The following is a 19,495-nucleotide window of genomic DNA, read 5'->3' on the forward strand; positions in this document are numbered from 1 at the left end:
CCTGGGAAAAGTATTCAAGGTCCATTATGCCCTTTGTTTGTACTATCTGAATGAAATAAAGACTTCCGGTACTGGAGACTTCACTATAATTAATATGATCACACAATTGTTTTAGTCTTTTATTTTTTTATTGAAAGTCTAGTTTGATAGCCCACCCAACCTTAAGGGGTGGGATTTTCTAAAGCACTGAAGTCAAGTGGGAGCAGAGTTAGAACAATGCTAAATGCTTTAGATTAGAAAATCCCACCCTAGGGGTGAAATCCTGGTAAATGAGATTGGTATAACGAGGTCCCCAGTGGACTTCACAGTGTCTTCTGCTCTTCTCCAGTTAGAAGTGACTCTTCCCTTTCACCCAAGACACTGGGGCAGATCCTCAGGCTAACTATGGATGGTTTGTGCCACTCCAGAGGTCTGGGTTACCTACAATTTTTAGACAAAAGTGCATAACAACAGTGGGCATATGGATAAGATCATATAAAAATAATTTCTATTAAGGTTACAATTATTTCTCACATATGCTCAAATACTAGTGAAAATCATATTTGCGTTGCCCATTTGTTAGACATGTTCATGATAAGAGCTTCAAGGCAAAGTATTTGCATAAGTAAACATGAGCATCAAACTGCAGTTTTGTTTTTTAACTGAACTGGCCTACATGGCTCCTTATTGTTTAAGAATTGCAGTGCTTTAATGACAACTCTGGCTGCCTATTAAATCTAAAAAGACTCAACTTTTCAACATGAAAATTCAGTAACACACTAACCCGGGATGTTTTCAGAACACAGGTTGTATCCTCCAGACTTTCCTAATGTAACATCCCCAAAATTCTGATGCTGCATTCATTAGCTCTCACGACACTAATGCTCATCTGTGTCCACTCTTCTTGTACGTTCTTTTGGTAGAGGGTTTTTCCTGGCTGTTTTACTTCCTCTTCTTTCCAACTCTTTTAAACCAAGCTGTAAAGCCAGTCAAAATTTTTTCATATAAAAATTTTGTCTGTACAATGCCTAGCACAATGCGATCCTAGCCCAACACAGGGGCTCAGAGGTGCTACTGCAATACAAATATTAATTTTTTTTTAATTTTTAAAAATGGCTTTTCAACTAAACAAAAACAAAATTCAGAAAAATGTTTGTCCTGAGTCAGGACATCACCTCTGTATACTTTACTGATGCATCTGAATGCCAGGGCTGGTTATTCCTTATCCCTTCAGATTACCATCTTCAGCACACAAGATAGAAAGACCTTAGGCCACCTGCATCCATCTTCTGTCTCAGATGCTCTTCCTTATCCTTTGCCCTGTTTTGTGATTAGCATAGATTTCCCAGTTGAATGAGATCCCACACCTTAAGAGCCTGCTGTGCTCTGACAAAGCTAATGTCCTATCAACTACCAGTGATATGTGCTATTATGTCACTATGAAATAAAGTGATCATGCTAGGCATACAGCTAACTGGTTGCATAACACTGTTGAAGGGAACAGCACTAGCAAAGGATAATATTTTCAAAACTGCTGAGTGACTTTAGGCTCCTAAGTCCAATTTTCAAAGTGACATAGGCGTTTCAGAATTTAAATCTCATTAAAAATCAATGAGACTTAGACTACTAATTATTTTTTTAAAGGGGGCTTAGGGACAGATTTTCCAAACTTATTTAGGAAACTAGTAGTATTTTCAAAACCACTTAAGTAGATTAGGCAGCTATCTAGCGCACATTTCAATGAGAGTTAGGGTCAGATTTTCAAAGGTATTTAGGTGTCTATGGGATTTTCAAAGCCCCCTACACAGGTTAGGTTCTTAACTCCCATTGAGATTATGGTAGTAGTTAGGTGCCTGACCTGCTTAGGGATGTTGAAAATCCCACAGACACCTCAATATTTTTGAAAAATCTGGTCTAACATACACATTGCAGTTTGGATCTTCCAAGTTCAAATCCAAATTTGCATGTTTGTTCTTCTATAGAAACTTTTCCATACCCCACTGCATCATGCACAAAAACCAGACTTTAAAAACTGAATTTTTCAGTTCCAAACTAGCTTACCTTACAATCAGTGTAAGAAACACAGAATGGCTGCATTATTCAAGGAAAATTAGATTACTGCAGAATAAAATTATCTTCTTTCCCTTCTGCCCCCTGGATGAATCACATCCCCTATAGCTGTTGGTTGCAAAACAGTTCCAACTTCAGGTAGATGTTTTTCAAGCTCAGACTCTGCCTGAAGATGAATTTTTCTGGGAAGCTTGAGCAAAAGCCCTGTAGCCATTTTAAACTTAAGGGAAAGTGAAAAGAGAGAGAGAGAGAGAGAGAGCGCGAGGTCTAACCATGCTTACTGCAGACAGGTCAACAGAAAAAAATAGCTGTTTGGGCAAAAACCCTCCTCACACACATACTTTGCAGGTCTTATAGATTTAAGTTTATAAAACTAATTTAAGGCTGTAGATTGGTTTAAGATGTTTATGCAGCTTTAAAGCCTCCCATCAGTGTAACTGTAAACTAGCTCCAAAACATAATTTGGGGAGGAAGCTAAAAGCCTTGAAAGTTGGTCAAGGACAGAAGACACTCACGTGTCTTAAACATTGAACGTATTGTACTAGTACATGCATGCTCAGGCATGAAAATACATATTCAGTCTACAATATAAACATGCCTTTGAATGACTAGTACCTATTATGCGTACAGGTGCATGTGAATGATAATCACATCACATTGAATGTTTGAAGTCTATCTAGGCTTCAGACTTTAGTGTTGCATTGAGGTTTGTCACCTTCTTGGCTGACAGAACCCTTCCCCACATCCTCAGTTCTTAAGGCAAGAAGTTTGCACAGCAAAACTCAATAAGTGTGAGCTTATTAATTAGCCAATGCTGATTTAGGAAGGTCGATTACCATTTTATGTATGTGTGTTATTTTTAAAAGGGTGCAGAGGCACTACTGTTAGAAAAGGTCATGTTCCTATGATCAGGAATGGATGGTCAGACACTGCACAATTTATAAAATGCCATCTAAAGCCAAAATCAGAGTTGAATGTTGATTGTGTATGACTGACAAGTTGAGAAAAACAATATGACTGAATGCCACAAAAGTCATTCTGTCCCCTCTCTGTTCTTTCACTGAAAAAAGAAGAGCTCAAGACACAGGCGCCAATTTTTTTCTGCGCCGGTGGGTGCTCGCGCCCCCCGAGCCCCGCCCTGACTCCACCCCTGCCCCAACATCCCTGTCCTAACTCCGCCCCTCTGTGCCCCTATTGGACCCCTCCCCAAATCCCCGCCCCGGCCCGCCTCCTCCCCCAAGTGCGCTGCGTTCTCCCTCCTCCTTCCTCCCTCCCAGGCTTGCTGCGCAAAACAGCTGTTTCGCAGCGCAAGTGCTGGGAGGGAGGGGGGGAGAAGCAGGACATGGGAGTGCACTCAGAGGAGGAGGCAGAGCGAAGGCAGAGGTGAGCTGGGGCGAGAGGGCGGGGCAGGGAGCTACTGGTGGGTGCAGAGCACCCACCAATTTTTTCCCCATGGGTGCTCCAGCCCGGAGCACCCATGGAGTCTGCGCCTAGGGCTCAAGAGTGGCTTTTATTTATTATGAACCAAACTCACAACTTGATGGAGACATCTAGTGTTATATATCATTTGAATTCCAACCATAATCAGAAGAGACAGAGAAAAATTAGATAGTGACCTCGCACAGCTAGGAAAAATGAACAAGATGGTACTATCTTAAATAAGGCACCTACCTTAAATAAAAAGTTTCATGTTAAGAATCTCATCCATTACAAGACTTTTTTGGGGGGGAGGGGGAGAAGTGTGCATGAATTTACCCCTAGAAAGCGCAGGCCACTGGCTAAGGCCCTGATTCAGCAAGGAGTTTTAAACAGATGTTTAAAGCATAGCACATGCTTAAGTGCTTTGCTGAATTAGTAAATACAAAAACCAAACCATTATGTGCTAGAAGTGCAAAGCTTGTGTGTAATATTCTAGATATAGAACCGTACTGCACATTAAGCAGGGGAGGTCGTTGTTGGACTTATCAGAGGAAGGTGTGTACCTCTTTAAAGGGTTAGAGAGGCATGGAGTGATTTTTACAGCAGCCACAGAGCAGGTCAGCATCCCTCCCCACCAGGTGACTGGAAGAGAGGGGGTACTATATAGGTCCATGCTGGGTAGGAAAAGCCCTCTTTTACCTGGGCCAGCCAGAACAGCATCCACCATCCCACCCATGGAAGTGGTGAAATACCAGGTTGTCATGATGTGCTATGGGCATTACACTAGTTGCTCCTTTCTCAAGGAGGCTGGGAAGGAATTTTTCCCTCACCGCCAGATTGAAAAGGAAAAGCGGGGGTTATGTCACCTTCCCTAGAGAGTATTCAGGGGAGCTTAGTTGGAGCAAACATTAAATGGGAGATGGGTTGTGACATCACAACCTATTATGTAAAGGTGGGGCAGATGTCCTGTGCAGGTACTGCATAGGGAAGGGATACAGCGCTCAGATAAAATGGATTGATAAAGGATTTAAAGGAAGTATTCATTAAAGGAACAGAAACGAGGGGTTTGGGACTCCTATGACTGGCACGGCAGGAAGCCAACCCCTCCTCCTTTATAACTCCCCCCAACTCTCATTCAAGGGAGGGGATGGTGAGGTCCCAGCAGCAGGTTGGCAGGGGTCCAGGACAGGTTAAGGAGAGGGCTGACGGAATCCCTCACTCCGTGGACAATAATGGAATTACTTTCACTGTACACTTATCTGCTAGGTACTCCCAGACAGTTAAGAATAAAGTTGTGGCCTAATTAAGCCATATCAAGTGCCTCCTGTACTTCTGGGATAGGTGGACAGCCTTCAAAATTGCATCAAATGCCAGTTGTTTTGATTAATTCAGCCAAAAGAAATTTCATTAAAGAGAATTCCTGTAATATGATTCTCACTCTCATTCCCTTGTTCTGTTTGCTTTCTTTTCCTTCATTCCAGAACAATTGCAATCAGACAATACTTGCTCCATCCCTAGACAAGAGCATTCCACTAAAACTCAAAATTGGTGATCTGACTTTTAAAGGAACTAGTGTCAAAATGTATTCCTCTTCTAGATGTTTTAATGGCTCCAGCACGTACGTCTGTTAAAAATAACTCAAGCCAAATTATAATGCAAAGTAATAAATGGTTTATTTTTCTTTCAATCTTACAACAATCTTTAGCAAAACAAGATCAGTTAAGTTTTGCGATTGAAAGTGATTTATTATACCATACACCATTGATTTTGTTTATGAAATATGGTACTTAAGTTTTATTTAAACATCTGTATATAGCTCCAGAGTGGAAAAGTGACGAGTTTCATTTCTCAATAGTTTAACAGAACAAACTAGCATGGATGTGAACATGACTTAAATGTCAAATTAAAGAATGCTCTTACTCTAGCTTTTTCAAACCACAAAATCCTATTCTTATTGCTCAGACACCCTACTATGTGTACATACCTGTACATCTACAGAAGAACAATGAAAAAGCAAATTCTGTCTACTTAACTACACATATACTTTTAACTGGTAAAAGAAACTATCCAATAATAATGGATTATAATACTGTAGGCATAAGTGGAACTGGAATACTGTGCAGTATTAATAATAGCTAAGATGTATAGTGCACCATATTTCTCTGTATAATGTAATAGAAGATAACATTTTTTATAAGTAATTGGAAAGCTACTTTGTATTTTGAATCATGCATAATAGGTGAGGGAAGAATAGTCTGCAGGATTTTAGTTTAGTGGTTTGGTCACATAAAATGTGAGCCATGCATAACAAATATTTTGCACATATGTACATAACCTTGAAATTATTTATTTTTTAAAGTCTGTAAAAGTGTTGTAGTGAAGAGATATGAAAGCACTAAACAAGATGTTAAACATACAAAAAGACGTTTGGTCACCAATTTTAAGCTGATCTGTATTATTTTCATTAAGGGGTTCATTTCCAAAACAATGGCAGGGATGCACACTTAAATCCTCATGCATTGTTTTGAAAGTTGGCCCTAAATGTTAACATTATTTGTTGACACATTCCAGTTTTGCAGGTTGCTCTGTATTTGTCTGGTGTCACCTGGTGAAGATACTGAATGTGTGTAACCTTGCATGTTCATTTAAAAAGGTGAACATTAGTGCTCTTGAAAGCTGCCAGATTAAGCAGCACTCAAAATCCTTTATTTGCCCACAGAGCAGGATGGACAATAGCAAAGCAAGCTTCCCCTCCCACTGCCTCCTACTATTTGCACCTCACTCCTGTTCTATAGGGATTTCTAGGGATAAGAGTGCAGTTCAGTCTTTATTGCCCATTTAAATGTTTAGTCCTTCTGCCCAAGACAGCAGCAAGGATGCCAACCGAGATGTAAGCACCAGGCTACGGGGAACGTGACTGAAGCCATCAACTAATTTCACATATGGTGCCCAACAAAACAATTTGAACAAATGGTATCTGTGTATCAGATTTTACATACTTGCAGTTCAAAACAGTAAACAGTCATTCAATTTTACACTCCCGTAATAACATTTAATATGAACCGCAGGAACACAAGAAATTAACCATCAGCAACATCATTTCTTACAAGGAATGGGCCTCCAACATTGCAAGTCAACTCTACTCCTCCATACACTTGTCAGCTATGGGGAACGTCCTGAACAGCGGTTCAAAAGTCTTCATCACCTGAGGGCTTTTGTGCATTCAGTTTGAAAACGTTTATAACGTCACTAAACTGGTCTGTAATTAAGGCTCAAAATAGCAAGATCTCCACAAATGGTAGGCTAGCAAAATGTTCCAACCTAGTATTTTCAATGTTGCTATACTAAGGAAGAACTTAAACAAGTTTACAAAAATGGACGGATTTCATTTAACGCTTGAAAACAATTTTCTTTTTAAAAGAAGAGACACAGATCTGGTTAGAGACCAGCTCCTCCAAGACACTGACAGCAAACAATCAGAACATTTAAAAAGTTGGTCTGATTTGTATATTCAAATACTCATTGTAGTAGTAAGTAACAGGAATACAGAACATGCAATAATATGAAAAACTTGCCTAGTAAATTCAAGTATAAGGTAAGAGATGCAAGTAAGAAATTTACTGCTTGTACTATGCATGCTAGAAATGTTTTAAAACACAACTGAAATAATTCTATGGCTCATTCCAGGTTTCTCTAATAAGCATAAGGGCTTGTTGCATATTTGAACTTACATGTTTTGCTAGTTAAACAAACAAACATGTCTTTCAATATACATCTAACTAAGATTTTCAAGTTACATGATATGCGTTGATCTTATTCTGTTTAGGCTTAACATTGGACAATTTCTTTATAAAGGAAATGTTTATTGAAAAGCAAAATATCTTTAACCAAGTTTCAGTTAAGCCAACAGGAAAAAAAAAAGTTGTGAAACACCACCCCTCTCCTCCCCACAACCTTCTAACCTTTTTTACATGAATAGGACTGAAATAGAAGAGTCCTATCCAATTCTAAATAAATATACCATCTAACAGCTGAATGGAAGGTTATTGAAAGTTGACACTTTAAACTGCTACTGCAATTCTCACTGCTTTATTGCCAAGGAAAGGAAAACACCTTTGAGAGAGAGAGATATTTAATGACTTTTGTTTGAATTCTTGTTTTCTGTTGCTCTCAAAAAGGTAACGTTTAGATCAAACGGACATTCTGATGATTGAAAAGCTTGGGAAAGAAGATTATAAACAAATCTAAACAGAACGAGAACAAAGTAAGAAAAATCCATCAGGTCCTCTAACAGCATACATCACAAAGTGAAATAACAGTGGTATCCAACAAGCTTTTCATAGTAACAATGTCAGAGACAATGGTAAGTGAATAACATGGTCTATTTCCTGAGCTCTCTCGTGGATACATATGCATACAGCATTCACAGCAGCATGTTTCTGGAAGTGTGTTATATGGTTTATTTCCACAAAAAAAGAATTTTAACCAACTTCTTCACAGGCTCTGTGGCCTTTAGGCTTCTCTGATGAATGGCTAAACATTTGTTTTCCTTTCTAAGAATACTGTAATGTAAACATTGCAATATATAGATTATATTCATGAAAAAAGTTGTTCCCTTGGGTGCTTTTCTAAAATCCAAACATCATCCTAGTTTAGACCCCAAACTGGGAGAAGAATAGGACTTCATAAAAAACAAACTTTACAACATAAGCAACAGAATATCTGCTAGATGTTTGTGGGACTCCTGTGGTGAACTCCATCCTCCTTAAGAGCTGCTTGTCATTTTTTGAGAAGTTGTGGCCAGAAGAAAAACAAAAAGATTAAATAACAGAACTTGGTGGACATTTTCCTCTGCATTAAGGGGAATCTGAATAAAACAGCTGTTCAAAATAAATACAACTGTTATGTTTTGCACTGTAATTAAAGTAGTCTGAAAGCTTAAATGATTATTTGTTTTCTATTTTAAGTATATATACACACACACACACACATTCTTTTTAGCTATCCCATTTTCATGCTGCCTTTAAAGAAACAGAGCAACATGAAAGCTCTTGCTGTGATCCATTCCATATCCTCTCAGCTGTAACACAAATAATGGCTGATTTATTCATGACAATACTATGAAAGCCAGTTTTGTGCATCTGCCTGAAACTGAAAAATGATGTCTTTTCATGTTGTGGGGCTGTGCTATAAAAATGTATAACTATGTTCAGTATAATATACAAGTTCAGAAAGGAGACAAAATGGTAGATTAAAAGAGCAAGGACTTTTCTATGCTACTACTTCACATACAGACACTGATGAGGCACTTCAGAAGAACAACTGGTAGCTCAGCTGTTTAACTGATTGAAAGAGATATTAATTTTTAAGTGCTCTATACAGTTGCATGAACATAGGTGTAAACAGAACTGTTTGACCTCCGATACAAAACAATATTTTTGAAAGAAAGTGCTGAGGTTTGGAAATCTGTCCTGCATATTTCCAAATGCCACTATTTAACATTCAGTTTTAAAGGATTAATAAAATAGAAGTGTATTTGAAGTTAACCCACTCAATAAGCTTTGGTCACGATTCCAAAAGAGAGTGTAAGTCAATGAATTCTCTCAACTATCTTCTTCGTCATCACTGATAAGGTCCCTTTTGTCTAGGCTGGTCTCCCGTTCACGCAGGAAGTCCTCACGAATGGCTTCAAGTTCAGTTAGCTCCAAGCGCACTTTCTCCAGGTGGTAGGTCCTCCGGTTCCTGATCTGACGCAGCGGGAAAGGATTCAGATCTCCAAAAGCAATGTTGATCAGTTTCCTGAAAGATTACCTAGCATTAGATGATCACCACTGGATCTATGGCTTTTAATGGCAATTTTAAGCTTCATTCACTTTAGTACTTTATACGTGATGTGAAATGAATCTCTGGCATAGCCCTCCCCATGTACCTGGTGTGTCTTAGATGAAATGTTGACATTTCAAGGTAGCTTTGGAAAAGAAGCAGTTTTAAAATGACCACTTTAGTTACAGAATGTCCCCTTAAATGCTGGCCAGACCGCAGAAGCAGCTGCCAAGTCTATACTGTACTATGGTTTTATGGACATTGAAACATTGTGAGCAGGTGTAACCAAGCTTTGATTAACAAGAATTTCATCAACCAGGATGGTTACTGAATATTTACTTCCTAAATATTCCTTCTTTCAGATCTTCTGCTTTAGTTCTGCTGAAATTAATTCAATACTATTGCCTTGAGAAATCTGACATTAGGTTACTGTACAAGTCCAAATGCACTGCACTTTCAAAATAAATGGGCTACAACAGTAGTTGCATTCTGCATTTCATGGCTCCAGAAAGTACTGCATCAGTTTCCTTATTAAAAAAAAAATACTATAATTCTATTTAGCCTATCCTTGTAGGAGAATAAGCAATATTGCTGATCTGCAACTGTGATAAAACAGATCTTTAATTATTATATCTGAAGTTCTCTTTTTCCCCTTAATAGCTCATTCGAGCACCTGATTAATTTCAATAACAATTGGGATCAATTTGTTAGCTTCTCTTAAGATGGTCTGCAGTTTACAGATTGAAAGGCTGGGATTTTCCTACATTCATATTGTATAAGACTCAGAGGTCTTACAGGTTGAAACAATAATTTCCTTGTTTCTATGCACACAAACATCAATAACCTCTCACTAAATATATACTCTAAAACAGGTCATCTGAGGTACAATTTTTATCATAATGAGAAAATTAGATATACACCTCTACCCCGACATAACGCTGTCCTCGGGAGCCAAAAAATCTATACCGCGTTATATCGAACTTGCTTTGATCCGCCGGAGCGTGCAGCCCTGCCCCCCCCGGGAGCGCTGCTTTACTGCATTATAACTGAATTCATGTTATATCGGGTCGCGTTATATCAGGGTAGAGGTGTACAATTCTTATTTCCCTGTACATTATTCTGAAGTTGCACCAATGCACATATTAGTCGGGACTTTTCCAATTAGGCAGCTTAAACTTCAGAAATGTGTTAGTGCCAATTAATTATTCCAGCCTCTGGAAAATGTCTAGGAATCACATAACTGAATGTCTATCTTTCCTGTACTATGAATAGGATGATGTGTGTTTTTCCACAAGACTGGACTCACATCTGTAACAGTCATTTTAAACATTTTTTTTAATCACTTAGCTTTACAAGTTCAAAAATATTTTTTATAAGTAAATTGTTTGTAAAATGGTGACCTTGAGAGGCTAGAAGGGCATGAATCATATAGCCTACTTTACAAAGATTGATTTTTAAATTAATCAATTCAGCTTAAATCCACGAGGTGGCACTATACTACTATAAAATATTTTCATACGAGTGTCAATTTAAAAGTCAAATACAGAATGGGATTTAAAAAACAGAACGCAGTTTGTATGTATTACGAAGCTTTTGTACACCATGTGCCTATCATTTTTAAAAAGTAAATAGTTGGGGACCCAAATTTTACAGACTTAAGCCAACCTGGTTTAGTAAACATGCCTCGGTAATACAAAAAGGTTTCTGTGGGAGCTGCAGTAACCCAAATTTTAAAAATCAATATTGAATTCCATCACTAGGTGTTAGACACATTTATAAAAAAGAAGGTCCAGCTTTACAAGTCTTGTAAGCCTCATGATTGACATTATCTCAAAGAAAAAAGTACCGCTGTTGAAATTAGGGAGAGACAACAATTCAGTCTGCACACATCAGTTTCTGGCAGTGTTGTTGTGGGAAGTCATTTTAATTCAAAGGAGATTATAAGTTAAAAATTCTTGGAATACTCCAAAGGCTCAGATTTAGTAAGCACTATTTATCTTTCTGTTGCTTTGTGTGTTTAAAAACATTTCCACCCACCTCCCCAAACCCACACACACTTTTCTCCACTTGTAGGTTGGGAGTCATGATCATCATTTTCCTTTGGTCAAGAACTAAACACAACTCTCTGCAATCATTCCTTAAATCATCATCAAAGGGGTGGGGTGAGGGAGTCAATGCTAAGGCACACAAAACATTGTGTACCATCCCCTCAGAGCCACTTTATTCTGGGGAGCCAAAGTCAAACTTCCCTCTCTTATGTGGAAGTGCAGAAGATTTTCGCTGGGTCAGCCCCTCACATTCATCTTTAAGCACTGGGTGAGACTATACAGACAAGTTAGTCTTTTCTTCCATTCAGAACTCCCAAACCATACAGGGAGCTCTGAACAGGAATCAGATTTTAAACCCTAATTCACATGCAATTTATTATAGTAAATAATACCCCACCCGCCCCCTCAGTTTAGCTGTTATCAGAGAACAGCCAAGAATGTTTAAAAAGTTTCAAGTGTATTACTGTTGTGCCAAATTCTGATCCAAACAAACTGCTATTTTATGAAAAATAATTTTTGTTTGATGTTATTTAACTTATCACCCTCCCTGTATCAAATATTTAAGAACATTAGGTGCTAGTTTATGCTGAATACAGTGCACATAAACTGCACTACCTATGCAAAGAAGAATTAAGGACAGAATAGCACTTATAGCACTGTCTAGTTCCCATCATCTCAAACACACACATGTCAGAATATAAAATTTTCTTACAACCCAATGCTTGCCTATGTACATGTATTAGTAGCACACAAGATAATCTTGATTCAATAGGACATGTCCATATCTCTTAACAATTTATAATCTAAGCATAAAGTAAGGACAGGGACTATCTTTATGTATGTTTCTATAGCACCTAGCACAATGGGGCTCTAAGTGCTACTGCAATACAAATATCAATAAGAGTAAATGGCAACACTACATAGTAAATATAGTAATATGGGGTTAAATTGCCGAATTGCTTAGAAGATGATGCTTTTATCATTTTATCAGCAGCTCTTTTTTTGCTTTTGTATTCTGAATGGGGGAGTCTTTCAGATACACATTTTAAGGAAGAGGATAGAAAAAAATTAAACCAGTGACTAGAAATCTCACTAGATATTCTTCTGAACAGATGTCATTCATCTAGGTGAAATGTCTCATTTGTGCCCCAACACAAAATATTGTTGATATTAAATAGGTTTTTAAAGTACTTACCTAGCATCAAGAATGGTGCGAGTGAAATATCGAAGGTACTTGAATATGGACATTGAATCTTGCAGTTTTAAGATCTCCTCTTCTTTGTATTTAAAAAGAGCCAGGGCAAACCGGAAAATGACCTGGATATTCAAAAAAAAGATTTATAGATACACACACATTACATTCTGAATACACTTTTATAATAAAACTGATTTTTAGAAATATTGCAGTCTTCCTGCATTAGTGTGTGCGGTTTAGCATAATAGCAGCTTTCTGTAGGGGAAACAGCTCCGTTTGTGATGTTCAAACATTTTTTCCCAGGTACAATAATAATTTGAGCACCATCAAAACTAATGCCCAAAGGCTTCTGAGCGCCTTAAAAAAACTAATCTGTAAAGCAAAGACAATATGGCCTAATAAACCACCAAAGCTGTTTCAGAGTTGAAATAAAAAAAATGTTCTGCATCATATTTAAAAAAAGTAATTGGCTTTTCAGTGCCTGGGACCTCATAATCTTGTCTTGTGGGGTATTTGAACACTTGGGAATATATGTTATAGGGAACTGCAAGCCAATTCAACTTTTGCCAACAGCTGCTCAGTCAGTCACTGGTAGGAGTTACAACAGTCTAGACACTCTCTCTATGATGGAATGGGGTCAGCAGGCCTAGCACTTTGCAACTCTGTACAGGTATATCTTATCACAGTATTGTGATCTTTTGAAAGTTATTTTACACACACACACACACACACACACACTAAAAGCCACATTGTAAACTGAAATGTTCACTTAAGAGAAAGTTATGGTAGTGAACTTACTACTCTTGCCTATCCCCCCCCCCATCTCACTTTCTTCCCCTTTCCCCTATTTGCTTAAGTACTGTGTTCCTGTTGTATCTAAGTGTCTGAGAAAAATAAAACCTTTTAAATAAAACTGTCAGTTTTATTCAGCTACAATTTCATATGCGAGTTTCTGCTGAGGTACATTTATAGGCAGCTGTTTGTCTCTTTTTAATGCTGCAATTTTAAATTAATGGGTTACGTGCCCTGAGCACTAGATAGGTGTCTGCAGAAATACATTTAAAAAAATTGCTGTAGGGTGACAGGAAAACAAATGCCACCTCCCTATTCTCAGCCAAGTCTTGCACTTTCCTACACCTCTATTTTAGAATATTTGTAACCCAGGAAATACTGGTTAGATATCTGCTTATTTCTCAAAAAGGACTTTGATGCATTTAAAGTGTTATGAAAGGGAACTATCTAAATACTTGGTTTTATTCTGGTTATTGAAAGTTGTGGAAAATTTCCAAGTCCCAAACTTTCGACTTAAAATGGAAGAATTTGTTGGCTGGAAAAGCTGTTTTGTAAATTTCCTCCTCACTCCATTTTTTGACCAGCTCTTAGAACTAACATACTCTTGTGAAATACAACCATCCCCCACCTTGAATTTCTCAACACCACAGTGTCTTGTTACTACATCTGATACAAACTGAAAAACATCTAGCTCATACAACTCACCTTTGATCCCTCATATAGGAAAGAGTCCCATATTTTAAAGAGGATGTCACTGACCACGCTGTCCACAAATACCACCAGAAACCAGTTGAAAGTTATGAGTGAGTAGTCAAGTTTGTATTGTTCAAAGTGAGCATGCAATCGTGGCAGTTTCTCACTCATTAGATCCTTGAACACTCGCTGGTCAACCTAAAGATGACAGACATGCTATTACTGCTGCTAAGCACTTACATAGCTCTGTACGTGTTTCAAAGCACACCACTTTTTATTAGACATTTATACTGTAGTAGTACTTAGAAGTCTCAGGCAGGTCTGGGTCCCCATTGTACAAGGCACTTACATATACTAACCAATCTATTCTCACAATAGCCCCATTGTTGGAGGCAAGCATTATTACCTCCATTTTACCCAATTTCTAAGTAGCAGCTTTCAAAGTCAGGATTAGATTGAAACCATATTTTAGCAGCAGTTTTCAAGACTGTTTTATTTTGGCATAATGCATACCTGAGAGCCTAGCAGAGTTTTAGTATAATAATCACGAGGCATGAAAACTTCCACTATTGTAACCAGACACCAAAAAGCATCTTCCTGTTCCAAGTAGAGAAGTGCAATTGCTACCAATCTAAAAATAAAAAGAGACAGTTTTGAAAACAAGTCCATTAAAACACGAATCAAATCTATTAAAACTAAGTTTTAAAATAAAACTACCTTACTTTTTGTTCATCAAGGAATAGTGGACTGATAATAGGCTACATTAACCAATTTGCTAAATACATTTAAAATTACTAGGATAGCTCGAACAGGAGGCATGTATTGGGCGTCAGTACTTCTATTCAGCTAAATAAGTGGACAAATTAAGGCAAAAGGAAGCAAACTGATTTGCTGGAAGCCATTCTGTCAGTGGCTTGGCCAAATTAAAGTATTGGGAATCTGTTGGTTCCAAGGCCATTACTGTGGTTCCTAATCCGCACGGCCTCCTTTAATGGCAGAGTTGAAAATAAAGACCTCCCTACACATTATACACAAAGGAAATCCTGTGCATGATTTAAATAGCCTTCTGTAACAGAATTAAAGGAGTTAACATTTCTTAAAGCTATTGTTTTATGTACAACACTGCCAACTTGAAATTTACCATAATTTTAAAAATGAGCGAAAAGTAATTCTAAGGGCTGTGCATGCCCAAGACCCTACGCCAATATTTATGGATGTATGATCACAAGTTACTTAAAAAAATTCTCCCCCTTTTTGCTGTGTGTTTCACATAAATAATCAGAAAAAACGAATTGACTATATAGGGGAAACTGTGACAATGATTACACATAGTTTGGCAGCAAACTCACAAAATAAATTAACAGAAAAAAGGTAAAATCAATATTTCTCACCAATCCCTTCCAAGTTATAGTCATTGTAGGTCTTAGTTGAGAAATTAGGCTAAAAAATTTCAAATTGAAGCAGGATATTTTCCTTTGATTTCCAAGTTATTTAGTGAGCTTTCCAAAAGTATCTAGCATCTAAAGTGAAATGATTGTGCAGCTTTTCAAGGTATTTTGTGATATACTAAGGCCCACTCCTGCAAGCTGCTTTGGCACAGGAGAACCTTTGTGCCTGCAGAGAGCCCCACTGAAGTCAATGGAGCACCATGCGCTTGCAGGGATCAGCCCACATAGAGCATCTTGTAGGTTTGGAGCCTTAGAAGTTTATTTGCCAAAAGCTATGGAAAAAAATACATTGATTATATTTTGTTGTATAAAGTGATAATCGTCTCTCTTTTGTGGTAACAGAGAGAACTGAATTTCATTTTTGCCTTTTGTGAAGAAGCTGGGATGGCCACTGAATCAGAAAAAAAAAAAAACCCACAATTAAGGAGTGAACTGTTTGAGGAAAAATTCCCCTAGGGCTGTACTATAAAGCATTCTAAGTGAAGGAGCTTTCAGGAATGTAACAGCAAGTGTGGCATATTCACAGCTTCCGAAAAAGTAATTGGTTGGGCTGTGTAGTTTGAAAAATAAAATAAAAATACTAATGTGTCTGTCTTACTTTTCCGTTGCATGAAAACCATAACAACATGATCAAAGGACATTTAGCTGCATTTCTGGTCTTCCTGTTTGCACAGTCAAGGGGAGCGATGAAAACCAAAGTTACATTAAGTGCACATAATATCAGACTTGACTTTTCTTTTTCAAGTCAGATTGCCTTAATCTAACATCACTTGCTTGTTGAAACTTCTAAATGTGGAAACAGTAACTGCTTAGGACATCATAGAACTTTGACAGCTTCTCAGACTTTGCAAGGTGAAGGAAACTACAGTGAGGGCATAGATATTAACTTTTCCTTAAGTTTTGTGAATCTGCTGAAGTCTGAGAATTAACGTTCAAAAACAGCAAAAACATTTTATAATTATTTTATTAAGTTAGGTCACACTCAGTCTGAAATTTTAATTCAGCCATGAGGTTTCTTGTATTGTCTCCTTAATCACCTGGTGTTGGCCAAGAGCATGATGGCTCTGATCCAGAATAGGCCATTCCTTTTGCGATCTCCAAGGATAGTTCATTTTTGAGCACAGTACAATTACCTTCAGGACCCAAGTTTTTCTAAGCACAAGTGACTGATAAGCAATCAAAAGGGAACACTTCTGTTCCCTGTGCCCTCCACCTTTGTGTGAAATCCTATAGACCTTAAAAAGCAACAGAGGGTCCTGTGGCACCTTTGAGACTAACAGAAGTATTGGGAGCATAAGCTTTCGTGGGTAAGAACCTCACTTCTTCAGATGGAAGTAATGGAAATCTCCAGAGGCAGGTATAAATCAGTATGGAGATAACGAGGTTAGTTCAATCAGGGAGGGTGAGGTGCTCTGATAGAGACCTTGTTTAGGCTCCCAATTCTTGGACAAGTCCAGTGGCAAAGTTGTTTAACTATTTATTTCTTTCATTTATCTACCACTGTAAGCAAAACTGACTAACACACTTCATTCCCCAACTCCACTTTTTGCTAGGTTCTTACGTCAGCAGCTATCTCTGTACTATTTAAGCATTCCAAACCAACAGATTTCTGGGCTTTCAAGATAGCAACCCGTCTGCCTTGATTTAGGAACTTTGTTTTTTAAATCTTAAAAAAAACAAACTATACATAATTCTCTCTAATTTATGAGGATTTCATTTCATTACAAAAATATGATTTTATATAATTTTTATATAATTATATAATTTATGAAAATTTCTGTGTCACACAGTGTTATTAGATTCACCTACATATGAACCAGATTGGATTGCATTTCCCCACTCTCTCTCCTTTTGCCCTCTCTCTTTCTTCTCTTTACTAACTGCCAGTACAGCAATATCCCAATTAGGTGTCTCAAAACAATCAAGGAGAAGTGACAACTTTAAAAATGGTGGTGGTGGAGACAAAAGAAAACCAGGAAGAAAGTTACAGAAGAGAATATCACTCCCCACCTCGCGGCCCCACCGAGCCAGTCTCCCTTACCACCAATTCCTGATTTAATTTTATTTCTGGGTCACATTCTCTTAGTAAAAACAAGTAGAAGTATCTGTTGCATAGTGAATACTGTGAATACAGAATACAGTATACACATAGTGAATACAGAATGTTCTTGCCCTAGCTGAGGCTTATGTGAAAATAACTGGGAAAATTTTGGAAACATTTTGCACACATTAAAAAACACAAGATTAATTTGCCACAAATTCCTCCCAGAGAGGAATCCTTTTGGGATTGTCTACACTATTTTTTGTTGTTTTTCTTTTATGCACACATGTAGCTTCACCAGCTTCATCTGGTATAGATTTCAAACCAGGACAAAGCTGTACCAGGCAAGTCACTTTACACCAATGCAGTAAACTTACTAAACTCCTCAGGTGTTAGCCAGTGTAATTACATCAGTGAAAAACTATATCAATGGGGGGGAAAAGTGCAGACAACCCCTTCTTTTACAGAGGCCTTTTATGGATCCTGAATATTCTTCTGTACTTAAGTTAGGAATGCTATAAACTCTTGAAATGTTTTTTTAGAATGGAAACACCAGGGTCAGGATTTCCTGACTGGATTTATTAGCATAAGATGCACTAGGGCAAATGATAGGGTCTGTGGCCCTTTACTCCTGGGGGAATTCTGTGCCAAAAAAAAATAAATAAATAAAAATTTTGCGACCAATATTTTAAAATTCTGCAAAATTCTGCATATTTTTTGTCAAAATAATGCAATATAATCCAGCTAGTTTCAATTATTTTGGTAATTTATTTAAACTACAATACAGTGGATGGAGAATGGGAGCGTGGGGCATTGGAGGAAATCATCAAACCCTCTCCCCCCCCCCCCATCTAATAGTAATGTAGCTAGTATTGACCCTTTACATCTAATTATTAGTCAAAAAATATATGCACCCAGTGTTACATCATAGGCAACTGAAGAGCAAGTGAGGGCCAGGGACTCAAACTCACAATCTATACTGGCTATTGACCATCTCCAAAAAAGTTAGTAGCAAACAGTTCATGGAGCACATTTTGATAGGAAATTTTTTCAGTCCAAAAATTTAGACCAATTCTAATCACTAAAGAACCATAAGCATTTATAAGGCCACACAGTCCTTTACAATAAGGCTCCTTTACACCACTCTGACAACGTAAAGGAGTCATAAAATTTTTTACACCTATTTTATACTCCTGGGGGAATTCGCTAAGAACAATGGGAACAATTAACTAAGCAGGCAGGCTGCTACATTCTCCTTTGCCAGAGGGAACAGAGCCTGCCCTACAACTACCTCTTCAGAAATACCCCAAAGCCCTGCCCCTCCACATCAAGCATGCTGCAATAGCGAGTGAGAGGGTCAGAGTGTCTCTCTCTCTCACACACACGACTAGCTAGTCCCCACCCCCAGGCGGTGATTTACATCTCTACTGGCTGCTTTGGGTGCCCAAACTGACCTGTCTGCACTGCCAGGGAGTGGGCGCATGACCACTCTTGCAGCTTCCCTTTGCTTCCCTGTCAGAAGTAATTTTCAGTGGGTAAGCAAAGAAATCTGTCGGAGCAATGAATTCTGCACATGCGCAATGACGCAGAATTCCCCCAGGAGTAGCCCTTCTAGTGCCAAACGTTTTTAACCATCAGCCAGAACTTTCATTTTTTTATGTCTTAAACTAAAGACAGACATAAAAGCAACACAAAACTTCAACTCAATTAAACACCACATTCATTGTACAAGTTCCCTCCAATCCTATCTCTTCTGCAAAAATCTATTTTACAGATTTCTGTCAGTCTATGCTTATGGCCCAAGCATGGATTTTTCTCCTCATTAAAAAAAGCCAACAAATTAAAGCACTTGATCAAGTTGTCAACTCCTCTGAATAGAAAAAAACCTGTTATAATCTAGTGCATGTCTTTGAAAGATGAACAAGTACGCCACAATATGGCCCTTAGATGAACTTGTTTCTCATATTATAGGAGGGAGAATTAAGCC

The 19,495-nt window shown here is 38.0% G+C and overlaps 1 protein-coding gene across 1 annotated transcript in view; it reads right to left on the reverse strand.

Moving 5' to 3' along the window:
- Positions 1-5,116: 5,116 nt before the first annotated feature.
- TBC1D2B (TBC1 domain family member 2B) overlaps positions 5,117-19,495 on the reverse strand; it is a 59,109-nt gene continuing 44,730 nt past the window's right edge. Inside the window, exons 10-13 of the mRNA XM_005294485.5 lie at positions 14,533-14,650; positions 14,032-14,217; positions 12,535-12,656; positions 5,117-9,267 (exon numbers count right to left, since the gene is read on the reverse strand). Of these exons, the coding sequence (XP_005294542.2) occupies positions 9,072-9,267; positions 12,535-12,656; positions 14,032-14,217; positions 14,533-14,650 (622 nt within the window). The 3' untranslated portion in view covers positions 5,117-9,071. The remainder of the gene's footprint in view (positions 9,268-12,534; positions 12,657-14,031; positions 14,218-14,532; positions 14,651-19,495) is intronic.

The sequence above is a fragment of the Chrysemys picta genome, chromosome 10 (genome assembly GCF_011386835.1).
Source record: "Chrysemys picta bellii isolate R12L10 chromosome 10, ASM1138683v2, whole genome shotgun sequence".
NCBI lineage: Eukaryota > Metazoa > Chordata > Testudines > Emydidae > Chrysemys > Chrysemys picta.